This window comes from Anas platyrhynchos, chromosome 1 (assembly GCF_047663525.1).
Source record: "Anas platyrhynchos isolate ZD024472 breed Pekin duck chromosome 1, IASCAAS_PekinDuck_T2T, whole genome shotgun sequence".
NCBI classification, from domain to species: Eukaryota; Metazoa; Chordata; class Aves; order Anseriformes; family Anatidae; genus Anas; species Anas platyrhynchos.
Window position 1 is genome coordinate 178469275 of NC_092587.1, and position 20228 is coordinate 178489502.

At 38.9% G+C, this 20228-nt stretch overlaps 1 protein-coding gene across 6 annotated transcripts in view; it reads left to right on the forward strand.

The window, feature by feature from the left end:
- Positions 1 to 20228, forward strand: part of FNDC3A (fibronectin type III domain containing 3A) — a 112287-nt gene that overhangs the window by 75360 nt on the left and 16699 nt on the right. For all 6 annotated transcript variants that reach the window (XM_038173523.2, XM_038173524.2, XM_038173522.2 and 3 more), the window contains 8 exons: positions 5741 to 5898; positions 7158 to 7217; positions 9380 to 9518; positions 10124 to 10177; positions 10795 to 10919; positions 14807 to 14981; positions 15588 to 15674; positions 18529 to 18667. In XM_038173523.2, the coding sequence (XP_038029451.1) occupies positions 5741 to 5898; positions 7158 to 7217; positions 9380 to 9518; positions 10124 to 10177; positions 10795 to 10919; positions 14807 to 14981; positions 15588 to 15674; positions 18529 to 18667 (937 nt within the window). The remainder of the gene's footprint in view (positions 1 to 5740; positions 5899 to 7157; positions 7218 to 9379; positions 9519 to 10123; positions 10178 to 10794; positions 10920 to 14806; positions 14982 to 15587; positions 15675 to 18528; positions 18668 to 20228) is intronic.

The window sequence follows — 20228 nt, forward strand, 5'->3', positions numbered from 1 at the left end:
CTAGTAAGACTGAGAGTGGTGGGTGAAATGGGCAGTAGTAGCAAGAGGCTGAAACTGCCTGAGAAAGATGATTTGTGAGGTTAGGGCACCGGAACTTCAGTGGGAGATAAAGGGGAGAAATTGGGTATGGAGTAAATGAGTACAGACTGGAATGAAGAACCAGTGGTTAGGGCCAAACTTCAAGAAGCGGGAGAAAAAAGGGTCAGGAAGGATTACAGCTGTGAGAAGTGAACCTAAGGCCGTATCTGACACCATCAAGCCTTACCCAGGAGCTTGGGTGTAATCCAGCTTTCCTAAATCTCCTCAGCCTTTTGACAGCAAGTACTCGTGAGACCTGCCAGCAGAGGTTTTGTTTTGCAGCCTGTTATTTCACTACTCAGCTGTGCATTTCATCTCCACGGATGGTACTAAACACCTACTACTATCGCAGTTTTAGATCGAGCAGCAGGGATTGTGCAGGGTTCCCGGGTTGCTGTTGCACATCGCACTGTAGGAAGACAGGCATCAAAATAGCATTAGAAAAATTAGATTCCCTTTTCAAAGTGAAGCAGTGAAGATTTAGTGCTAATGCTGGCCCATTGTGTGCGAGATTAAAATAGCCTTTTTTTTTCTTTTTTTTTTAAACACAACGACATGGTGTTTTTTCTGTATGGTGCCTTTTCTCTATGGTGAAGATTACTTCACTGCACGAAGTAATCTGCTTTGCGAATGGATCAGTCCTTTGCCCCTGGTCAGGGCATCCAAGTCTGGGATGTCAGCAGTGGCTACACTGGCACGGGGAGTGGCAACTGAGCATCCTAGGTGGTCAGGGAGACTGTGAGAAGTAGAATCAACAGATGGTGACTTCTACTGTGTTGTAGAGGACATACAAAAAAGCAATAGGGTTCCAGTACACCCCTGTCTTGTTTCCCTTTGCTTCCTTCTGCTTGCAGCACTCAACCAACCATCCATGGCTTATAGGCAAGTCTAAGTTTCACCATTTCCCCTCCCCACCATGACCTGTCTTGAATTTCACTGCTTGTAGCTGAGTGCCTGCAAGTGCTGTCTTTGCAGCCCTCAGAAAACATCACAGCCTAGGCAGTGGTAGTTTGCCACAAAGCAAACAGTGCAGAAGGCAAAAAGCCAGGCTTCCAGCACTTGGAGAGGCTTACAGGGAACATCAGGGCTGCGGGTGGGTGGAAGACTAGCTGATGTTGCAGCTTTGGGGAGTGGGATCTGATGAGAGCAAGGGAGACTGGATAGTTTGCTGAGGCTTTGCATGATCAGAAGCAAGCCTCACACCGTTTCTCCAAGGAAATATTATCCTCACCCTCCCACAAGTGAACCAGGAGATTATTTTTTCACACCTTCTTTTTGTAGGTCTCATCAGAAGTATTTCTACAGGGTTTGGGTTAATACTTTGCTTGAAGCACTGTATTTAGGGATTCTTGGTGGATCATCAGCTCCTGTTTTCTGGATGAACTTCAGTGCCAGCACAGCGAGTACTGGCTGTTGGACCAGCCAGTACAAGAAGTACAGTTTGCTGCACCAGCCATCACATCTGCCTCCTTTGCTGTTTGGTTAATAGAAGAGGAGACAAGGGGACCTGAAAAGGCAAAAAGCAAAGTGAAGAATGGAGCTGAAGGCTGGGGATTTAATGACAAGAAGGGACAGGGACTCAGAGTTCTCAGAGTCTGAGGACTGGTTGTATGGCATTGTAAAGCCCTGGGGAGTACATCATGTTTTGTAGCTCATGCATGTTGTGTATGCTTCAGGGCTTTTAGAACATGATGCAGCTTACTCACCAGTTAAGTACCTTATGTCACTGAATGCAATCCAGCTTGCACATATTAAAACTGCCTTTTTTTTTTTTTTGACCCAAATGGCACGTGGTTAATAAGGAGATTATTTTTGTAAGGTGCACTGCTAGTGAAGACATGCCACCTCTTAATTTCCTCAGCGCCTAGGGCCCGAGTCAAGTGGTGTAATCTGCTTTGAAGAAGCGCAGTGCGCAGAGCTGCAACCACAATCAACTGCAGCTGCTGAATAAGTGCACGAAGTAATAAGTAATGCCAAGTTTTCTGAAAAAATCCCTCCTCAGTGTCTCAGATCGGTCACAGCGGATTCTTCTGATCTTAATCTTTGTTCTTCAAAAATATTTTTTTCCTCCACATATCACTGTGATATTTGAAAATCCACTAGTGTTTTGTGCTGGAGAACCGATGGGAATTTCTGAAACTTGAGTGATTCCTCAGTAAAGCTCTGGCTACTGTTCAGAAAGTCAAGTATTGGGATATTATTGATATTGATCATTGAGGATAAACAATACCAAATAATTACTTGTTCAGTAATGACTGTCATATGCATACTTAACTTGAAGGTGGAGCAATCGTCTGTGCTGATGTAACTAAGACTACCATAGTGGATATACACAATAGGGAACTCTTTTTCATAGGGTATCTTCATTTTAGCCATTACTAATCTTTTGATACTTTGCTTTTGTCCCTTATTGATGTTCTTGAGCAAAATGTATATGACATAATCTGGACCTAGTCTTGTCTTTGTCTTTAAAAATCATTCTCCCAGCTACAAGTTGAACCTGAAAAGAATCTAATGTTTTGTAAATCAGTTGTAAAGGACTTAAGTTATATTCTGTTGTATGTGCTTGCAACTGTGATTTATCTATTTTTTAGCAGCTGAGTGGTTGAAAATACTCACACACCTATATGAGTTGACTGAAAAGCTCCAGAACTTATGAAATATTTAGCATCAAAAGGCGTATGGTCCAGAAGAAAAACCGCATTGTTGCTCAGTCCTACTCTTACTGCTTCTCTCTTTGTCTGATCAGTGACCCCTCATGCACAAGCTATAGTTCAGGGGACTTTACACTCCACCACCCCGATTCTTTGGGGTTGCAGGAAAGAAAAGAGCAGCTTCCATGGGATTCAGGTGTTGGATAGGGTTGGAAGTTACTTCCAGTATTTGTCCCTGGCAAAGTGTTGCTCCTTGTGTTTCATTTCTCTGCCTTAGAGTTGCTCAGGTACGTGCTTCTTACACTTGTTCCATGAGAAGTTCACTCCCCAGTGCTCCCCAATGCTTATTAGTTTAGGCTTGGCTTCTTGCCACTGCTTGGTTTGACACAAGTGTGTCACTGAAGGGGAACCACTGGTTTAACGTGACCACCTGGTTTGTTGTAGGCCATTTGGTTTCACTGGGCACCATCTGCTGGACCCAGAGCTTTTGCTGCAGGGTGTTAATTTTCTAGTCCAGCTACAGTGGTACATAGGGTGGAAAGAGATTTCTGCTGCATTGCAAGTACAGGGCAGAAATAACCGCTAAATGCTTCTTGCTTTCCTGCATTGTGCTTTATAGTTTGAACTTCTACATCCAGCAGTAGTAGACCAGTGCCTGACTTGGAGTTTTCCTCATATTTTTTTCTAATATCTTTTGTCTTTAATCGTGTTAGCTCTTTTTTTGCTTCATTTGGAATTTTTTTATAGCTTTTTTTATTACACTGCAGCTTTCCGTGCATCTTTAGGATATCCTTAATTCCCAGCTTCTGCAAATACCTTTCACTTTGCATTTCTGCATGTTGAATCACACTAACTCTTACTTTTTAAGCTTTGGCAAATTGGCCACAGCAAAGCTTCAGATCTTCATAATATTGTTTAGTCACATATGCTGTTTACACAGAGTAAAACGACCAGAACAACCTACGTAGTCACTGATTTTTAGCTGGGTACATAACACAGTAACTCTAACACAATGAAACAATATTAACAGTTGTCATCTATTATATTAGAAGTCTTATGGAAGTTCTTGCTTACATGAGTTCACCAGTAAACATTGTCCTGGGGGAATAACTAAAGATAATTCTTCCAGCCAGACACTTAAAGAACATTTCGTCCTGTTCTCTGTTGACTTTTGTTGCTATATAACAGATTTCCACTCTGCTCCAGGTTTAATTTTACTATTCAAAGTTCTGTCAGTTGTCTATTACTCTGCAGTGTTGTCTTTGATGTCCCACCCTTCCTGTTCTTTCTGTAGTGAGCAGCTGAAACCTCTAATGTTTAAATGTTCCAATAAGATGTAACACCAGCCCTCATTTATACCAACCATTTTGACTTGTCCTGTGTAAAAGAAGACAGATACACTGAGATGTTTGAAGAGAAATGTAATCTGAAGTGTGTAAGGCACTACTAAAGCATCAGATGAAGTGTTACGTACTGTTCTGGGCAATGCACTGAAGATAAGGGAGCAGGAGGAGGTAATCAACAAGGAGAGTGAAAATGATCAGATTTAGGCAGGTGAGGGGAGACACATCATAAGTCTTCAGATATATAAGAAACAATTGCTGAAAAGGGGAGATCTCCTGTTCAAATCCATGGTGGCTAGGGTAAGTAGGTTTAGTTGGTAAAAGGAAAGACAATGCCTGGACATCAGGAAAAAAAATTGTTACCAATAAGCCATTTCCTCTGTTTCGTTCTTGAAGTTGACCCAGTCAGGTTAAGAGCACCAGTGGTGAAAATAGCATTTTGATTCTCATAGTCTAGTAATAGATTTCCAAAAGCAATTATTCAAAAAAAAAATAAATCTATATATCACAGCGATAGTGTGAAACTAGTCATTTCACATAATGTGTTGTCAATTCTTTTGAAATGATTGGAAACAGTAGGCAGACACAACATACAAACCACAGCAGTAGATGTGCAATATTCATACATACAGATTTCTAAGCATCATCCTTCAGTAAAAAATCCTAAAAATTGTAACCACACATACATACCTGTAGAATTAAGAACATTCCCCAGCCCCTTGCAGCATGTGTGGGCTGCAGACCCTGTTCTTCCAGGAGTATGGGGTGATATGGTTATGCAAAGGGTGGTCTATGCAGGCACTGCCACAGGAATTCTTTGGGATTTTGTAGGACATATATGCACTTAGTGAGCCTGCCTTCTGTGTGAGCACCCAAACCCAATGCACATTATGAGATGCATTCTAGTATTCCCTTTACTAACAGAGTACACAATATTATCCCTGTTCATATCATGATCAATAAATATTTGCTGGGGTAGTTGACCAAAGAGATTGTAATCTTAGGATAAGGTTGTTGAGAGTTTACCTGTTACAGTAATGCCCATCATTTTGGAGAAATTCTTGAGCTTTTGTATATGTCATATGAAACTGAGTCAGCATGAAGGTATTAAAATCACAGTGCTGGTCATGTCAAAATATTTAAACAACAACAACAAAACACACCTGAAATCTTACCATTAAGTGAAATAACTGATATCACGATATATGCTTTGCCATCATCTCATGTTTCATAGATTATAAAATCATTTAGGTTGGAAAAGACCCATAAAATCATCAAGTCCAACCACCACCTAACAGTACCACGTCCACCACTAAACCATGTTCCTCAGCACCTCTCTTACATACCTCCAGGGATGGTGACTCCACCACTTCCCTTGGCAGCCTGTCCCAGTGCCTAACCTCTGGAGCCCACTAGATGGCATTCGTTGCTTAGAAGTTTTTAGCAGTCAGCCCTGGGCCCTAGGATAGCAGCTTCCTCCTGATGTTCATTTCCAGCTTGATTTCATCTGTGAAAAGTAATGAGTAGATCATGTACCAGTATAAATACTCCGATCTGTTAATGGTGTGTGATTTTCTTCTCTTTTATTTGGCCTTGTGTGGCAAAGCAGTGTTTATCTGCAATGGCATTTAAAGGGCACAAGTCTCAAAAGTTATGTTTCTACAGGTATCAGACATTCAGGCAAGAACAGCACTGCTTATGTGGTCACCACCATCCAGCGATGTCGGAGAAGACACCGACAAGAATAACACACCAGAGGCTTATACTTACGAAGTGATGATTTCAAATACTGGAAAAGATGGAAAATACAAAACTGTATATATGTAGGTGTTCGTTTTCTTGTATTTATTCGGTGCTGCATTTAATTGTGTGGCTAAAAACCTTATAAAAATCTACCCAGTGTTTGGAGATTTAAATAATTAGCAATTTTGTGCAACTTCTCTTTCTGAAACAAGTTACTTTTTCAGTAGAAGTGGTTCTGTTTTATTGTTGAGGTCTATACCAACAGTTAGAATATGTTTAGAGGTTTGTGGAAAAATGCTTTAATGCCACTTAGCTGTACTTCAGTCAGCTGCACTAGAAATTACGGGTTCTCAAGAAGTAAGATGTGTACAAGTAGCAACAAATACAAATTGTGCATGTGTTTATTTACTCAGGACACGCTGCTCCTCCCAGTAAGGGTATTCTTCCCTTCTCTGGAAATGCTCTTGGCAAGAGACAGTGGTACACTATGAAACAGATTCCCACAACTCAAGCAGCAGCAAAACAAGCTAAACTCTCAAACTGTGTAATTCCTAACACAATGTTTTTTTTATGTTCTTTTTTTTTTTTTCAGCTTCAGCAGTATTTTACATTTAACAGTAAAGTTTACCATAAAAAGCACAGAGCTCCCTAATAACTATAAATCCTTTAGTATTTAGCTAGCAGTTGTTAGTCTCCTTCCGTGGATTTCTTCGGAGTGGTTCATGAATCACAAGTTGGATATCCCTGACCTAAAGCTAGAGGAAAAGAGCTTTGCTAATATAAGCTGATTCACTAACACCGGAGTAATAGGTGTCACTTAGGTGTCTTTTCTGCTTACTAGGCTAGAAGTTTGAAGAAAAGATTTTTTCTAACATAAGCTGATTTACTAAAAGCAGAGAATAGATGTCACTTTGGTGTTTTTTCTGCTTTACTACGCTCTAAAAAGTAGGTATATGCAGTCATTTACAGTTTTATATAATCATTTTTATAAGGCTGAAGAATTATAAACGTCAGTGCTTCTACAGGATCTGGTAATTCAGTACTTTTTTTTTGTAATAATGTACGTGCACGTTCTCCAGTATATGGAGCTGATATTACTGAGTAAAGAAGATAATTTTTCTTAAAAAAACAAAAGAGACAAAACAACAGAAACCAAATGAGGGAAGCCCATAAAATCCAAAGATAAAAGGATCTGCATTTTAGCATACTTAGCAACAGAAGCAAACTATTAACAGATGTTTCTTACAAGGAGCGTTAGGTGGATAGGTTAGATGTGTGCCTTTTTATAAAGTATGTGATTCTGAAACAATAACTTTAACAAAATCCTATCTCTTTCCAGTGGAGAAGAAAACAAAGTTACTGTAAATGATCTCAGGCCAGCAACTGACTACCATGCAAAGTGAGTATCTTCCTTTTCTATTCACTTAAATTCAGTGAGAATGTTTTCAGAGTTTCATTCTGCCTGTAAATTTGATTGCAGAATTCTTCAGAAACTGTCTTTACCCCATGACATCCTTCTTTAAGTCACAATGATAGTTGAAATATCGCCATTCTCAAGTCAATGTTGTTGGCTTAGTTGACCACACAATCCATTTTGGAAAGCATAAGAGATTGTTGCTGCCTTACCCAGCTCCTGTGGTCTTTACTTGTTTACTTGGTCTTTACTTTACGTGCCAACACAGTGACCATTTTTTTTGTTTAAGCCGGGCACAGATGATGCTTCCCTTATGCCATTTTCCCACAAATACAAGAAGGAGGTACCTTGCACAATAACTTTTTTTTACTGTTCACTTCATCACACTGCTTTCGCTTTGCTTCAGCAGACCAGTAAATCCGATACAATAAAGTAGTTTATAAATATGTAATTTATATAAGTATAAAGTTGTGAAGGCAGAAATTAGGGTTTCCTTAAAAGTATTGCTTTTTCAAGAAATAATTGCAAGCAGAGAGAAACTTCTTAGGATCAGTAATCCATCATTTGAGGGATTTGCTTCTTTTGGCTGTGTGGAAAACCCCAAGACTTCTGTGTACTGAACAGGAGCCACTTCTTGACAGCTTGTCAGAAGGAAAGGGAACAGAAGTAAGGATCTGAGTCAAAAATGTTGTGCCTCTTACCACATGAAGCAAGGCAGGAGAAGATTTCTGTAGTGCAATAGTCTCATGATTCCCATTTGCTCAAGTGGAAGTGCTAAGTTCTAGGTCCTCAGTGTGAGGGAGCCTACAATTCCTAGTGCTGTTTTCCACGATATTGTCGCAGTTGCCAAAGTGAAAGCCCAGCGGGGTTCTTCATTAGACATTTGCATTTATGCTATGGGCTGCAGCACAGGTTCAGGAGAAGGATGAGTAGTAAATTGACTTGAAGCTCTTTCATATGCAAGTGTTTCCCTGTGATTTTGTTCTTACTTTCAGTAGTGTTTGTGAACTTTATCCAATGATGTCAAAAATGTGTGGAGCATAGAGGTCAGCGCCTAGCTCTTTTTGCCATGTATAATTTGTTTTCTACCAGGCTATGTTCAGATTCTTTTTTACTTATTTCTGGTCTTTATAGAGGAAGCATGTGAGTAGGTGATTGAGCTATATAAGCTTTTCCTGAACTAGGAATTAAACAGAATTTTGCCAGTCTAATCATTGCCCAGAAGGAAGACGAGAAAGGCTAAACTCCGAAGATACACCTGACAAATTATATATTTGCAACCACATGTATATGCAAGGACAAGCAACCGTATGCAGCACTAGTGACTATTCAAATGTTCTGCTCTCCCTGTTGATGGAATCTACAATGCCAGTTTTCCTATGACTGTTCATGCAACCAGTATACAAGGCCTTCTGCAACCAGTGATCAGAGAAAAGGGTGTTCTGTGGTTTGTTTTCTTTTTCTCTTTCAAGTGAACAGGCAAATCAGAAGAAACTAAGTAAGAAGAAAGTAATAGATGGTTTCACCCAAGAGGGAGATGAGGTTACACAGCTCGGGGGGAGGGAGGAGGGCAGAGGAGGCCAAAAACTAATCTTTTATTTTGTTTTGGAGAAAAGCTATGAGAAAAGCAAACCATTTCTCTTTGAGACAGAAGAAACAAATCATTCTTCTGAAGTACACGGAGAGCTAGTGCACAGCCTTTCTAAAAGGTGAACAGGGTGAACAGATTCAGTGAGCTGGATGCAAAAGATTCTCTGAAAATACATCAACAGCTTCATTGTGCTTATCTGAAGAAAGCACTTGGAGAAGAATTATTTGTATTATCAACTTACACATCTATAACAAATAATGAGCCTGCAAGATGTTATCATTATTTCCCAACCAAAGTACAGCAAACAGTGGTCATATTTCAAATGTAATTCTGAGAATAAAGCTGATTGCTGGTGATGATGCATATCCAAAGTAAAGGACTCTACTTTTGCATTGCTTCCATTGACCAAGAAGCTTTCACCAGCTATGGATTTGTAACAGTGACATATTAATAATGAGATAGCAAGGCAGTAACTTAATTCTGAATACTCGGTTTTCTTTGGAAATTGCATATATAGATTTTGAAGTAAATGTTAACTGACGGTTTTCCGTTCTAGAGTCCAAGTGGAATGCAATTGTGTACGGGGGAATCCTTCAGAAGCAGAGAGTTTTACCACAATGAGTTGTGAGCCTGATACTCCAAATCTGCCCAGGATAACTAATCGGACCAAAAATTCTCTTACTTTGCAGTGGAAGGTAAGAATTACTTAAAAATCTGTAAAGCTCTTTAGCAGTTTCAGATTTGTGAATAAATGCCAGTTCATTGAAACGGAAGTTTTGTCAAACAGTAATGTCAACCACACTTACGTGACTGAAGTATGTGTATTGGATTAAATGGGGACTTCAGCGAAGAGAAAAAGATTCCCAGAAAAGCCAGGAGCCTTTGTAAATAAACCTAATGAACTTGAACAGAGACACTGGTTTGAGTTCTGGTCCCCTCCTGGACTGTAGAACCAATTTCTTTCTCCCTTATTGAGCATAGGCTTATTTGTGCAAAGCAAACTAAGTGGTCTGGAAAGACAGATTTGAACAGATCTGCAATCTTAGTGCTGAGAAAAAATCTGTCATATTTTACATTGCTGCCAGAATACTTTCTCAAGGTCTAAATGAAAACAAAAATAGATACAAGCATTCACTGGATAGAAACAGAATTAGGACTGTCTTGGCAAGTGCAACAGTCATGTAAGGGCAGCATCATTTGCCCTTCACTGGTCTTGTCATGACTTGATCCATGCATGCATCTTTCCTTAACTGATCTTGTATCTAGTTAGAGCTCTAATATCCCTTTTTTCTTGTTGCAGGCATCATGCGATAATGGTTCTAAAATCCACAGTTACCTATTAGAGTGGGATGAAGTAAGCAAGTTACTCTCTTCTATTTTTCATTTTGTGGTTTTCAAAAGTAGTTGTGTGTGACTATACACATCGAGTTGTATCAAAATTATGACTTGTGTAGAGAGAGGCAAGTGACAACTACATAATTTCTGAAAGCAAGTGTGAAAACATGATTATCGCCCTAATTTTTTCTTAGGTTGTATAACGTATCAAATATTTCTTAGTTATGTGATTCTGCCACCCATAATAGTGGCTTTTCACCAATACTTCTCTCAAGAGCATTGAGATAGATCATTTTCCTATAACGGTGTTCCTTTTATTGTATAAAAGGGGTGTGCCAGCAATGTTCCCATAAACGTGTTCCAGTCCTAGCCAGACAGCTATTCCAAGAGGGAGATGGCAGAGCTGTAGACACTGTACTGCTTTTTCCTTCTAGCCCTTTGGGGATGGGAAGTAGAAAGGAATTTTAAAAGCCTCTAATTCAATACATGTATGTCTTATGTAAAACCTCACTATGGGAGGGTTTCTTGAGTTATGTTACACTTCAAAAATGAATTTACTTCACATTTGTGTGTTACTTTAATTGATGGACACATATTTAATAGGGTGAATAATGTGATTAATTTATTCCTTTTTAGGGAAAAGGAAATGGAGAGTTTTGCCAGTGTTATTATGGCCAACAGAAGCAGTATAGAATTACTAAACTATCACCAGCAATGGGGTACACCTTTAGGCTAGCAGCCAAAAATGACATGGGGATGAGGTAAATATTACTGTTGTATCCATAACTATGGAATGCATTTGCATGCATATGTGTGCTTGCTTAGGAAAAGCATATGATGGCATTTAAAGAAACAAGACTTCTGATCATTTACATAGTTACTTTACCATATGTGATTGGATTATTCATGTTGCAGATCACATTTGCACTGCGAATCACTTGACCCTGCTTGAGCAAGGGAGGCTGGACAAGGAGACCTCCAGAGATCCTTTCTAACCTCAGCTGTTCAATGAGTCCTGGCACAATCAGTTTTGTTCAGGCATTATTCTGGCTACAGCCACTACACGTGTGAATACTTAGCATATAAATGCTACACATCTCAGCCCCTCTTATGAGCAGCTGTCACCTGCAGATAGCACAGCTGCTTCTGCCAAATTTAGCTTAATTTCCCGAACAGCCTGCTCTAACCTGTGTACATGATGCCTTTTTGTACCTAAAGGGGGAGTGCGAGCGTGGCACAGGCAGCCCCGCTGCTCTCAGGTGAAATCAGCTCAGGCCGTGCTGATTTTTAGCTTCAGCCTTCGTAGCCTCACGCTGAGCTCCACTGAAGGTTGCTACCTTGGGCTGGCTTCCTACTGCTCTGAGCTGTAATGGAAGTTCTGGCGAAGCGTTGTGGCTTTTGTGTCTGATGTAATAAGCACTTCTGCTAACACGCAGAATGGGGGTCATGCTGAAAGACAAGCAACCCTGCCAGTGGGCCAGAACTGAATGGTTTGGTAAATGCTGCAGGGGTGCTGCTGTTGGTTGGCCAGAGGGTAACTTGGACCACGCTGTCTGCTGCTCTGGGTGCCAGTGAGGTCTGACATGATGCCAGACCTAAGGCAGTTCTTGCAGCCAGTGTAGCAGTTTACCAGGGCTTGATCAGCCCTCCTTAAATTTAGAGCTGTAGTAACGACAGCATAAAGAGAATGCAGTAACTCTGCTGGAGCAGGAGGTAGGTGCAGCAGAACCCGCTCTGCATCCTGTAGGTATATCTACACTGTGCTCTTTGCCATGTCCATTTTCTGCATATGTCCCTTTACCTGAGGGGTCTGTTAGTCTCATGTTACTGTGGGAAATGGACAGAATATGACACAATACCATTGATATTTTTTTTTCTGAGCATGTAGAACTTATTATGAATGTTTAGGACACGTGGTCATTATTTTTAGAAGTGCTACTTTGCAGGAGTTGTAAAGCACCAAACTTTGGTTTTGATTTGTGAATGAATGGCATCTGTTGTCAGTAGAGGATATAAGTAAGAACTCAAAAATAAATAAATAAATAAAAATGAACAGTTTCTCAGGTTGGGCTTACACTACTGGATGCGTTAGCTCTTGGGAGTGCTTCTTGGTCTTCAGGTGAAGCGATAAAGCTGGCTAATATTCTTACTGCTAGGGCTCAGTACCTCTAGAATAGACTGCCTGTGTCCACGCTATTGGACATTTACATCCCATGTGGCATAAAAGCAAGGCTTCTTTAGCCATGAGCATAAAATTACTATTTTTTGTTTGTGTTTGAGATATTTTGAGCGTTGTGCTGCTCACTGGAGTGGTGTTTTTATAGCATGAAACGCGTGTTATCTGTCCTTCAGCTGGCACAAAGGAGTGTTTGAGGGAACAATGCCTGCCTCGACAGTGTTGAAGGACAGTTTAAAAATAGGGAGCCAGACCTGAGGATGTAATTCATGCTGGATAGAAGAAGTCTTCTGCAGGCTAAGTCCATGAAAACTACAGCTGGCTCAGGAGGTCTCTGAGACATGTTGGGAGGCTTTGGAGAGCACCCAGGGCATGTGTTGCACGTAGTACCTGTTCTTTGTGTCTTCCCTTAGGCTCCTGCTTTGGGTCACTGGCTGAGGACACTGTAGTGAGATAGGCTGACTTTCAGAGTGCTCCAACACAGTCTTTCTTATGTTGCTGCCTTCTGGAAGATGTTTCTGGATTGAACCATTCTCTGAGTTTCTCCTGGACTTGTCTTTGATGAGATGTAATTGGACAAAAGCAGACAGGGAGTGAGCTGAGAGTTAAGCAGGGGCCAGAGTTCAAGTTCTCTTCCTGTTCCCTGGTTACTTCTGAGTGTAAACGTACCCCCTAGGAGTATCCACACGTATTATACACCTCTATGGTGTAAGCTGGTGGAAGACAGTCATCAGTTAAATACCCTTTTTAAAATAATTGCGCTGAATAGATTTTTAAATCTGTATTTCATAGCCATATCACAATGCATTATGTTGGCTTTATGGTATTACTTAAGTCTCCTGAAATAATATTTACTAGGATAGGGTGACAACTTACTCCTTATGAAATATGTTGAGAACCTTCTGTATCTGCAGACTGAATTTTGCCTAAATGATTTTGCCAGCAAGAATGGATATTCTCTCTTAGAGTTACTCCAATTTTTAAATTTGGTTCTAACCAAACATGAAACCGTGGCTAAACAAATCTGGAAAAGTAAAATCCATTTAAAAGATAGAGTATTGTTGTACTCCAAAGTGAAACGTTAAGAGAGGTTCAAAGGTGGGAATTACTGGAGCTCATTTAGTTGGTTTCAATGTGTTTCGGAGTGATTCAATCAAGTAAAGAGATGAAGGCTTTTCAAGGTGTTTTTCTCCACCCCTTCCCTTGCATCTGCATGTGAGTTGGCTGCTTCAATAGTTGGCTGTGAGTAGACAGGTTTAGTGTGTCTAGCTTCTCTTCATGCTTTCTTAGCCTAACTGTAACGCTGGATTTTTATTTTTATTTTTAAGTAGATACAGCATATGTATCATACTGTCTTAATTGCAGAGATTTTCTTGCTTGTGACTTTTGGCAAAAAAAGTGTTATTCCGGCTTCTCAGGAGAAATGGGTCAGAGAGAAAGGGACGGCGAGGTATCTTCATACTGTGATTTTTCAGGGAAGCCAGATTTGGACACACGAGATATTTGACTGGTTCTGTTGTTCAAGACACATGAGGAATTTTGTTTTCAGGACTTCCTGGTGCTCACTTAGATGATGTCTTGCTTTCAAAGTTGCATCTTTGACGTTAGTTTCATACAGTTTAAAAAAAAACTAGACAAGCTCTCAAGCCTGCGTTTCTTCAGATCTGACGCAGGAACAGCAAATTTCTAAATAAATGCCAGCTGAGAACAGTTTTTTAGAGTCTAGATGGATACATGTCACACCATCTGTGCTTTGTACCCATTTACTGACTTTGGCATCCCTCTGTTTCTCGGTAGATCTTTTGCTGTAACTTGTTACAGAAGGTTTATCCCTTGGAGGTTTATCTGAGAGTCATCAGATAAGGTTGAAAGTTCAGGGACTGACTGGTGTACGGTCTGCTGCATTTGTTCTGTGATAAGACTTTCATATTGCCGACTCTTAAAGTAACTTAATAACTTCATATTGAATTAACTTAATATTGAATAAGACTATTATTCTGTTATTTTCTGAATCACTATAGGAACTGGTGCTTCAGAGCATACCTGAAGCACATAACAATTTGCATAGATTGCTGCCAGGGAAGCGAAGTGTATTTTGGGATCTTCCCACATACACTTTCACGTCTTCATGGTTTGATGTTGAATAGGTATTAGTATATCGCTGCTACACATAGAGCTCTACTAATTTAGAATAATGACTTATTATGAAAAAAACAAAACAAATCTAATTAGCAAAACACTGTAATTATGTCCTACACGGGAATCTTTCAATTATGAATGCTAACCTTGTTCAAATGGCTTTTAACTGACAGATTCGTGGGCAAGTTAAGTCATCTGCACGTACAAACTTGGAATTTCCAGTTGTGCACATATTCAAGAAATTATCATAGCTTTGTTTAGTAAGAATGATGTTTTTCTAGTTATCAATTGTTGTGTCTGGTTAGTTTACATACTCTCTGTTTTTACATACAGTGGTTTTAGTGAAGAAGTCCTGTATCATACCTCAGGCACTGCCCCAACCACACCAGCAAGTCCTTTGCTGATTAATGCTGGAGTTACTTGGTTATCCCTACAGTGGACAAAACCCTCAGGAACACCATCAGATGAAGGAATCTCTTATATACTAGAGATGGAGGATGAGAACTCAGTAAGTTCAGAATACGTACTCTTAATAAAAAAAGAGACTACGATGTGTTTGATATGTTGTTGTACTTAAGTGTAACAGTGACCAAGCCACATAACTTTCTTTTTATTGCAACAATAATAGTTATTAGTATGATTAAGCTCTAATCCTGCAAAGATGTCTAGGCTACTTTTAACTTTGTGACTCTGGATGTGAATTTAAGGCTTACAAGAGTGGATCAAAGTAATTGCATCACGAAGTGTGGCCCCCCTAGATGTTACTTCAGCACAGGCACCTGTGTTTTACCCCTTCAAAGTGTTAGCTATAATATCTCATGGCACTATATATTTTTCTTTGCTTTTTTTAATCCTCTTCAGAACTGGAGAATGGTTAATTCATTTCCTCACTTGCCCTCACCACCGCCACCTTATTTTTATCCTTGGCTTCCATGTGGACTTGCATGGTAGAAATAAAATATCCTGTGTTTACACAATGAAGTTACATTTAATTACTTTGTCAGAGAGCCATAACAATTATAGTCTGAAACACAGTAATTTGTTTATATTGAATGATGTTACAGAATCTAGTTGACAAATACAATGTTTCAAGTAATCCTGTTTAATTCTGCAGGGATATGGTTTCAAGCCAAAATATGATGGTGAAGATCTTACCTACACGGTGAAGAATTTGAGGCGCAGTACAAAATACAAATTTAGGGTAAGATTTTTCACGTAGTTGTTTTGGGGGGTTGGTTGGTTGTTGTTTGTACCAGAGTACTTTGAAATTTGATTTACTGACTTATTTAAAGGAAAACCAGATTTGATGCCAGTCTCTCTTAAAATTTCAATCTCTTAAAGCTAAGAGTTCAAAGCCTGCTTCATAAGTCATCCCTGTAGAAGGAGTAGGGACCTCTGAAAGGGCATAACACAGTTGCAGCTATCTTGAAATTTGTAATTAATAACAAGTCAATGTTAGTTGGATTTTTTAATTTGGCTTTTGTGTTGCATATAGACACTAAACACAACTCAAAGTTTTGGGATAAAGAGCAACTTTGATCAAAAAAAATTATCAGTGCTAGCATAGCACTGAACCCAATCTAGTTAAAAAAAAACGTCATATTACAATGGTGCTGAACCCATTCTTATACATTGTGAGGGTCTGAACATATTAGCTCAGGATCCAGTCACTCTTGAATAGTAGCATGGTTTTTGCAATAAGGCTTATATGTGTCCCAACATGTGAAGCAGAGTTAGAATGATCTCATTTCTAGTCTATAAGGAAAAAAAATGTCTATAGCTGTGGTCTTGCATACACCTAAAATATTATTTCTTAAGGAAGAGTTGGGAGCTGCTTAAAAATGGCGTCTCTTTGCAATAGAAAGGTAGCAGTTCAGGAAACACTGAAGTCTCAGCTCAACAGGGCTAGTACAGGGTTGAATAGCCAGATTCAACCTGACAGAAATTGGTTTGTTTTGAGTTAACACTAAAACATACACGTACTCCTTTTGAAAGGATAGGAAATATTTTGCACTTCTGAATATGTGTGTTGTTTTTTTAGAAGCAGAAAAAAATCTGATAGGCGTTAATCTTAGAGTACTTGGATTTTATTCATAACTTATATAATAATTTAAATCCTGCAGTGTATTCTCAGGACTGCACCAAGGTAGGACTGTTACAGCTACATATGTGTTGCAAATAAAAATCAGCTAAATACTTTGGAACTTGCTTTTTCAGGACTTGATAGTTTTCCTTTGGAAGTAATCCTACGTGTTAATAATATACATCACTAGTAAATGCTCAGTTAACTTTAGCATCCTAAGTTTGTCATTAAAATAAAATATGAATGTTTATACTATGTTTTTCTTAACAAAACTGTAAACAGAAGTCTCTGTTCACTCGTTCATAGGGCATAAAGGAGAAACAAATTCTGTGTTAATCAGGTCTTTAATTTTTATTATACAGGAGAAAGACTTAATTAGTAGTAATATTCCTTAAGGCTTTTGAAAGAAACTTTGTAACCATTGGAAACCTTATTATAATACGTAAATGCCAACTGCCTTTTTAACTTCATTTGTAAGGGCACAAAAACAACCAGATGATTGTTAATCTTGTAAACCGTATCAGGAGAATGTCTGAGGAGCATGTTAGCTCACATTTCCTCTTCTCAAACTACTGACGTTACTCCTACCATTTGGATTCTATTCAATTTTTACATAAACATAAAAGCAAAAATACATTTTAGGTTGCTTAGGTTTTTGCTCTTAACAAATGGGGATACACAATAAATTAACTGCACAACTGTGGTGTAAAGAATAGCAGCATTTTGTTTTCCTAGAAACATAGAAAAAAGTCTAGGTTGGAAGGGATTTTAAGAGATCATCTGGACCAAATTTGTCTAGAGAGCAGAGCCTTAGATCTGGCTATTCAACTCTATACTAGCCCTGTTGAGCTGAGACTTCGGTATTTCCAGCAAGGGAAATTCCATTGCCTTGCTGGGCAGCCTGTTCTCATGATGATGAATTTATTTCTTTATATCTAGATGGAATTTTCCCTGGCACACTTGTGCCCATGGTCTTTTGTCCTGTCATCACATATCCCTGCAAAACAAGTATTTCCATATTTTCTTTAACTACCTTTTAAATATTGGAAGGCTGTGATTAGATCCCCCACACTGAAACTTCTGTTTTCTAGGTGAAGTAAACCCAAATTCTTCAGCCTTTTCCTCCTACAACAGGTTCTTCATCTTATGTGCTCTTTCAATTTCTCAGCATCTCAAGCTGGGAGGACCAAAACTAGGCACAGTGTTCCAGGTTTAGCCTGAAAAGTGCTGAGTAAAGTGGCAAAATCACACCCTTCCTTCTACTGGCTCAATTCTTGCTGATGCAGCCCATGAAACAATTTACCTTTGCTGCTGCCAACGTGCATTGCTAGTTTGCTCTCACCAGGATCCCCAGGTCCTGCACAACTCCAATAAAAAGGAGTAGTTCTTAAACATAGCTAGTTTCTGAGTATCTTGAGCTGCTTAAAAAAAAATAAAGTCCTCAAGTCCTTCACTTTGGAATGAAGTGTTTTGTGCTATATTGAGCACCCACAGATTCCATTAGTGTCACAGAGGGCTGCGTGTCCTGATTACCTTATACAGTCAGGCTGGTCTTATGTGCCCTAAGTAGAAGCCTAACTTTATGTACCAACATTCGAAATGTGGAGGATATTTGGGGGGTATTTTTTTTTTTTTTATTTGATTTTTAAGGGTATTTGATTTGATGGGTATTTGCTTTTTTTTTTCTTCCAGCTTCACAATTATTATTTTTGTTTGTTTGTTTTAATATTTTTTTTCTGGCAATTTACAGGTGTTTTTAATTTCAGCATTGACTAATTATAAGACTATCAAAAACTATAAAATGAAGGTGCATAATAGATCTGTTTCTCCTAATGGTTCTCCTAATGGTTTATTGTCTAGCTATTTGTCTACACATACATATAAATTAATTTGCTCTTACTGTTACACTGAACAGCATACCACTAGCCATTACATTTGTTCTGTGTTTATAATAATTTTTATGTGTTTACAGGTCATTGCCTATAATTCAGAAGGGAAAAGCAGTCCAAGTGAAACAGTAGACTATGCTACTTGCCCAGACAAGCCCGGGGTACCTTCAAAACCATCAGTGAAAGGAAAAATTCATGCACAGAGTTTTAAAATAGTCTGGGGTAAGAACATTGTCCAGCTCTTTTTAGAGTGTGTCCTGTTTGTTTTGTTTTGTTGGGTTTTTTTATGTTCTTACGTAAAAGGCCAGATTTTATATACTTCGATATACTTCAGTCAGCTGAGCCATCATGGAAAAACACTGATCCAAAATACATAGGATGGCAGTGTAATAGCGTAATTTTTGGGAAGAATAATACATGAATTGTAATAGGGACTGTTACAGCAAAGGACTAAAGTAGTTAAAACATTGTAGTGTTAATTTGTGTACTAAGAAGTTAATGTTACTCTGGCACAAAAAGCAGATGCCATGGATTTTATTTTTTCATCAAAAGAAAAGGTCCAAGTTTAACTTCTCTCTTCAAAGTGTTTACTTTTGAGAGATAAATACTTTTATTCATTAGAGATCTTGAGAAACTTCCTTAAGCTTGGGGGTTTTTCTTACCCTGATGTTGTGAAATAGGAGAAGGAGAAGCAGTGCTGTGATGTACTTTAGCTGAAAACCACATGGGTGAAGGTTTTACTTACTGTCACAAATAATTAAACTTCTTACTTAGTTCTGTATAGTAGTGTGTTTTAATATTGTGTTCTTTCACAGTAATAATATGAAAGCTCCTTGTAGAATAGTACACAACTAATTCAGTCTTGCATCTTTCCAGACTGCTTTTCTCTATCAGGCTGAATATTTTGGGTTTGAAATTTGTTCGGTTATATGGATAGCATATAATGTATAAAGTACTATAAATAATCTGATCTGTAAATAGAAAACTACCTAAAATATCTATTTATATATGGAAGTTGTAATAGTCATTATTTTGAACTATAATATTCCTTTTTTATTTTCATGAGTGATAATTATGTGAAAAAAAAGCCTTTCATTTGGGGTAAGTTGACTGCTGCCTTCCATCCAAAAAAGTGCTGCGTGCTATACAGGAAGTCTCATTTTATTTGGCAGGTGTGATGTGATATGTAACACTCGCCTAAGAGCCAACACCATTTCATCGAGCACATGTGTAATACGATGTTATAGCAGCAGTCCCCTTCTGTTTTAAAGTATTAAGCTGCCTTTATATTTGTCAAAAATGTTGTTTTTCCACAGTATTTTAATTTTTCTGTTCCCTGAATCAGCTCTGAGAAAGAGTAGTAGAACTAGGTGTCAAAGATAGTTCTATAGTTTCCTGTCTTGTCCTTCAGTGTTGTACCAAGGAGGACAGGTAACTCAATTTCTACTGCTAGACTAAAAATTTATGAGATTAAGTGTTCAGTATATAACTCCTCACTTCTGTTCTCTCCCAAAATACTTCACTTTTTAAAATGCTGTCCTTAAAAGATTAAATATTCTTACTTCAAAATCAGTATGCCCATCTTTTCCCTATCTGCAGTCCAGATTGCAGGGCCATTAGGATCTGTGTCTCTGAAACCATAATCGGGATCCCTTCAGACTAACTGAAACGTTTGCTGTGGCATCTCCCAGGTGCCTGATTTCACTCATCACACGCCGTCTGTAGACTGTAGTAGGGTTGTGATCTGGCAGCTTTGGATAGTGGAGGATTTGAATAATTTGCA